Source organism: Belonocnema kinseyi, chromosome 9, assembly GCF_010883055.1.
Source record: "Belonocnema kinseyi isolate 2016_QV_RU_SX_M_011 chromosome 9, B_treatae_v1, whole genome shotgun sequence".
Classification (NCBI taxonomy): Eukaryota; Metazoa; Arthropoda; class Insecta; order Hymenoptera; family Cynipidae; genus Belonocnema; species Belonocnema kinseyi.
In genome coordinates, this window is record NC_046665.1 from 120706704 (window position 1) to 120712703 (window position 6000).

At 38.8% G+C, this 6000-nt stretch overlaps 1 protein-coding gene across 1 annotated transcript in view; it reads left to right on the forward strand.

Moving 5' to 3' along the window:
- The window catches only part of LOC117179858 (transcription factor hamlet-like), a 384741-nt gene extending 379235 nt beyond the window's left edge, over positions 1-5506 (forward strand). The window contains exons 7-9 of the mRNA XM_033372013.1: positions 2491-2647; positions 2724-3692; positions 3741-5506. Coding sequence (XP_033227904.1) covers positions 2491-2647; positions 2724-3692; positions 3741-4670 — 2056 coding nt within the window. The 3' untranslated portion in view covers positions 4671-5506. The remainder of the gene's footprint in view (positions 1-2490; positions 2648-2723; positions 3693-3740) is intronic.
- The last annotated feature ends 494 nt before the right edge of the window (positions 5507-6000 follow it).

Here is a 6000-nt window from a genome sequence, read left to right on the forward strand (position 1 = left end):
TACCATTTTTACTTGAAAATTGATCTTTTCTAGTTAAAAAATTCCACACTTTGTTTGAAAAGTTGTCTTTTTTAAATACAAATTCAGCTACTTTGTTAAAAATAAATTTTTTCTAGAAAATTGTTTTTTTTGCAAGTGAATCTTCTGGTTTGAAAATTCTTCTTCTAGGTTAAAAATTCAACTATTCCAGTGAAATATTTACTACTTAATTTGAAAATTCATCACTTTGATTAAAAATGTAACTATTTTTTTTAAAGTTAATTTTTGGTTTGAACGTTAGTTTTTATTGTTGAAAGTAATTTTTTAACTGAAAATTTAGCTCATTCCAATAGGAAATTTTGATTCTTGTAGTTCAAAATTCATATTCCTGGTTAAACATTAATTTTTTTAACTTAAAAATTAATTATTTAAGGTTTGGTTGACCATTTATCGTTTTCAGAAAACAGTAATTTATCTGTTTGAAATTTAACTATTTTAGTCGAAGATTCATAATTTCATTTGAAAATTCATTGTTTTAGTTAAAAATTCCTTTTCTAACTGGAAGTAAACTATTTTATTTTTTGTAAAAAATTGATATTTTTCATTAGAAAATTGAAGTATTTTCTTTCAAAATTAATTAATTTTGCAATTAATAAAAATTAAAATGTTTAAATGAGAGAACTTGAAATAAAAACAAAAAATAAAAAATTGATAACTGTGTGAAAAACTTCAGATTGAAGATCAGACAGGCAATTAAAAACTTTAAACTCAATAAAGAAAAAGAAATGAAAACGAATACTTTGAAATTGTAAATGAAATCAAAAATTCTAAGTTCCAGGAGTTGACAGCAAAGTCAAAACTTTAAATTTCATAATAAAGAAGAAATGTTAGTATTTTTTAATTTAAGGATTTAAAGTTAATAATGGCAAAATGAAAATTTACAATGATTCAAGAAACCTAATTTAAAATTTCGTAAAAGAAATTCAACATTTTTCATAAGAGAATCGATAAGGGATGTTGAAATTGTTTAATCAGAATGTTTGAAATGAAAACAAAAACTTTTAATTAGATAATGAAAAGTGAGATTTTAATTTGGCGATTCAAAAAAGAAATGCAGGATTAATTCTGGATTAATTAAAAAAATTCGAGGATTGAGAATATGAAGTCAAATTTGTCAATATAAGAACAATCGAATTAAATTTTCTTAAAGAAAAATACGTAAGTTGACATAAGGAAATAAATAAAGTGGAAAGGGTTGTTTAGAAATGAATTAAGGAATCACTTGTTGTAAAGCGTGAAAATGTTAAGCGTTTCGGAACTTTACTGCCCCTTTATATCATCCAGTTCGCGTGTCTGCAGCTCATCTGGCCATTAGAAAGGCACTATTTCACTACGAGTAGTGGGTTTCACTTTACACTTTTGGCGGTTGGCAAACTCAATGTCTCCTTAAGATGTCCTTTGACCACCTCGCATAAGTCTCACGGTCATTTTTTATGACCTTCTTGGATTTAAACCGTTAGAAGTAAATAAAGATCAACTTATCTCTCCTCAGATACCACATTTTTCCTTCCCCTTCCCCCAGATTCTGATTTTTATCTTCTTCCTTGCAGACACCGTCTATTTATTCCCATCCAGAGATACCATTTAGAACCTTTTACCCACGAGATACCACCCTTTTGCATCACCCTCTCCAGATACTACAGTTTTCCTTTCACCTGCCGAGATACAACTTTTTGTCCTCTTAATCCTCAGATACCACTGTTTTTCTAGCCTTCCTCAGATACCACTAGGTACGTTTTATCCACCAGATATCACTCTTTTTGCCTCGCCCTCTCCAGCTACCACAGTTTTCCTTTCACCTTCCGAGATACAACGTTTTCCCTCCCAATCCTCAGATACCACTGTTTTCCTCGCCTTCCGCAGATACCATTTTCCTATCCTGTCCTAGGGACGATCCGAAGGGCTAGTCACTGAGAAATCTTAGATTGCTGCGCTGGAAATCTTAGGAGAATTGATTGGCTACGATTAAACCGGAATCAGAAGTCATGCAAAGCGCGCGATTTTCAAACTAAATTTTACTTCCTTTGACTGAAAATTATTTTTTCTTCAAATGTCATTTTAATTATTCGAGATTTGGTTAAAAAGTAAATGTCGCGCCAATCGCGCAGTGAACAGCAACACTGTTTAAAAGTAGAACGGCTTTACTGATTCGGGAAAACCATGACCCCGAACAAGCCAAATCATTTTATCAACAGTATAGTCGAGACGTTCTTCACACGCGGATCTTGTGGCACAGTTTCGCGTTTAGGCAGCTTAGGAAAATATAGCACCCACATTTCGGAGCGACTGTTTTTCGTAAGTTCGGGGTAACCAGTGCCCTGAATCTGGAGCGGACGCTACACCAAATCGAAATGTAGCGACTCTCTCAACTAGCGCGACGGTTTTACCAGAATTCTTTCCTTACAAATGATGAACTCATCAATTAATCAGAGAATCTTCTTTCTGTTACAGCTTAGACAACCACCTTGTAACCTGTCATCGATATCCAGCAGAGCAGCATCGCTGTGAGAGTTGTCCAAGTGGCTACGCCTGGCGACCACTTCTCGTTCGTCATCGTGCCATCGTCCACGGCGACCTCAGAAAATACCTCTGTGAAAATTGTCCAAAGGTAAGTTTCACTCTAACCTTAGCAATTGCAAACTGATTCCCACTAAACAGGGCTGCTTTTCAAGTATCGCTAATAGGTTGCAACTTCGCAGGTTTTTACTGATCCATCAAATCTTCAGCGGCACATCAGGTCTCATCACGTCGGAGCCAGAAGCCACGCTTGCACCGAATGTGGAAAGACCTTTGCGACAAGTTCAGGACTCAAACAACACACCCACATCCACAGCAGCGTCAAACCTTTCCAGTGCGAGGTTTGCCTCAAATCCTACACCCAATTCTCGAATCTATGTCGCCACAAACGGATGCACGCGGTTTGCCGCACTCCAAGTAAATGTGTTAAGTGTGGCCAATCCTTCAGCACTTCAACATCCCTCTCGAAACACAAGAGATTTTGCGATTCAACGTCACCAGCCGGACCACCAGGAACGATGCCTCAACTACCGACGTCAACAACTAGTCCGTTTTTGGTTTATCCAAGAACTCCAGTTTCCCTACCTGGTGGACTTCCTTTCTACCCAACGAGTCTCATGAGTCACTATCATGGAATGTTTCCGAGTGCACCTAACTTCCTCAATTCCCCTCTTCTCTTTCACCAGAAAGTCGAGGAAGAGAAGCGGAGTGAGAGTCCCAAAAGGGAACGATTTACTCCACCTCGGGTTGTTCAACAGAGCAAAGTATCTCCTTACACAGCTGAAGAAGCTACTTCAACTTTTAGACCATCCCCAGCGAGACCTCCTGTTCACACTCCTGAACCCGAGGAGAGACAGGAGAGACTAGATATCTCTAAAAATGAGAAGAAGGAACACAGAGAGTCTGAAAAACCTGAAGAGAGTGATCAACCATTAGATCTTAGGGTACAGACCAGGAAAAGGGAGAGAACTACTTCTGACTCTATAGTCTCTACAAATAAGATGGAACTCTCTCCTATGTCTGTTGAAGAATCACCCCCAGAGAAGACGAGAAAAAGGACCAATTCTGACTCCACAGATTCCACACCTAAAATTAGAATTTCCCCTCTTCCAATTCCTGTTGAAGAACCACCACATGTTGAAGAGAAAGAAATCACTCCTCTCCGAACGAGTCTTTCGGAACAGCATCCACCACACATGGCTTATCCAAGACCAATTCATCCAATGTTTCTAGAAGCGATGTACCGTCAACCTGGAAGTTTCGCGGGGTTTTCAGGAGCTCCACCTCCAACCGGTCCCGGAGAATCTCGACTCCTGCCGCCACTTCCTCCCTTTGGTCCTCCCCGTGGGCTTCCTTTTTTAGGGACACTGATGAACGGTTTCAATAGTAGACCAGGAACCTATGATCTACTCGCGCGACCCTCGATAGGAGGTTATCCCAGTGTCAAACCTTACCAAGATGCTGTGATGCCTCATCATCATCATAACCATGGGAAGATGAAGGACAGGTATTCGTGTAAATTCTGTGGAAAAGTATTCCCGAGATCTGCCAATTTGACGCGACATTTAAGAACACACACTGGTGAACAACCCTACAAATGCAAATACTGTGAAAGATCCTTCAGCATCTCCAGCAATCTCCAAAGACATGTCCGGAACATTCATGATAAGCAGAGACCTTTCAAGTGTCCTCTCTGTGACCGTTGTTTTGGACAACAAACGAATTTGGATCGTCATTTGAAGAAGCATGAAGCTGATGACGGAAGTGGTGTTGTTGTAGCTGACTCTCCAGGAAGTAGCAACGAGAACGAAAGGGAGGATACCTATTTTGACGAGATTAGATCTTTTATGGGAAAGGTTACTTACGGAGGGGAAGGATACGGTCTTCCTCATCATCCCTATTTGCCAGGAAGACTGCATGAGATGCACGATCCTAAGGGTGATTTTGATGACGATGAGGACAGTGAGGGTGCAGTTTCGCCAATTGAAGAAAGCGACGCTCTCTCTCCAATTCCGAAAGAATCTGCCTCGCCTCAGTTCGATCTTAAGTTAAGAGACAAGCAAAAGCTGCTCAATAACAACACGGCGGAGCCGGTGATTGAGGTTTCCACGTAGCCAAGAGATCATCGTCTTCCGCGACGCTGATTTTAGTTTGAGATTATCTGATGCAGATTCAAGTCTTTCCTGTTGTTTCAGGAATCTTAGAATCGAATTGCATCAAAGGTCGATTGATCGACGAAAGCGAAAATCAAATCTTGGATCTTTACGTACTTAAGAATTTGTAAATTTTAGATTACTAGTCGATTTATTTGTTTAAAGTGGATTCAATAAGTCCAACCTAAGACGTAAAACTATTGCGCGAAAGCTTATTCGAGAGTTAGTGTTTTATATCCCCAAGCAATTCGATACCTCGATGTTTAAAGAAACTTTTTTAGGGTACAGGTCTGAAAAAACCCCTTTGGCGTTGATCGTCTTGAGTGAGCACTCTGATTTTTGAGTTTCTCCCTCGTTTTAGGAAATACTCTATTCCCCGAGAGATAATTTTTAGTTTCCAGTAATGTTTTACTTCACAGAAAGAATACTCCGGATACGGGGCACTGGTTACCCCGAACTTGCGGAGATCAGTCGCTCCGAAACGTGAGAGATATATTTTTCTGAATTGCGCAAGCGTCGCTTGTGCTGAACAGCTCGACTATACTGTTTGGTTAAACGGTTCGATCTGTTCAGGGTAATGGTTCTCCCGAATCAGTGGAGCTATTCTACTAAAAAGAAGTGGCGCTCTTCACTATGTGATTGGCGCGATAATTTTACGCGTTGGGTGAGCGACTCTACCAAACTTCTCTCCGTGTAGTTATTGCCGCACGGCGAAAATTGGGGTAAACCCGTCGCGCTAGGTGTGAGAGAGTCGCTGCACTTCGGTTTGGTGAAGCGTTCGCTCCAGATTCGGGGAACTGGTTACCCCAAACTCTGCGGAGATAGAAGTGCGCAAGCGTGAAATTGTGACGCCAGCGCCGCGTCTGCAGAACGGCTCGACTTTACTGTTTGGTTAAGCGGTTCGGTCTGTTCGGGGTAATGATTCTCTCGAATCAGTGGAGCCATTCTACTAAACAGATATTTATTAATTTATTTTAAAAATAATTCTTTTCTACTATGAAAAATAGCTTTTTAATAAAATACTTAAATTTTCAACATAAAAAGATAAATTTAATTAAAAAAAAATTTTTTTAAAGCAAAAACACAAATTTTCATCAAATATTTTTTACTTAAGAAAGAAATAGAAGTCTTTCTAAATTGTTGAACCTTCAAGTGAAAAGAGGAATTTTTCCTGCAAAAATTGAATTCTCTAACAAAAAATTTGACTCAAGCAAAAAATAAATTTTCCACGAAAATTAAGCATTCTTGCTCAAAGAAGATGAAATTTCAAACCAAGAGAGTTATTTTGTAC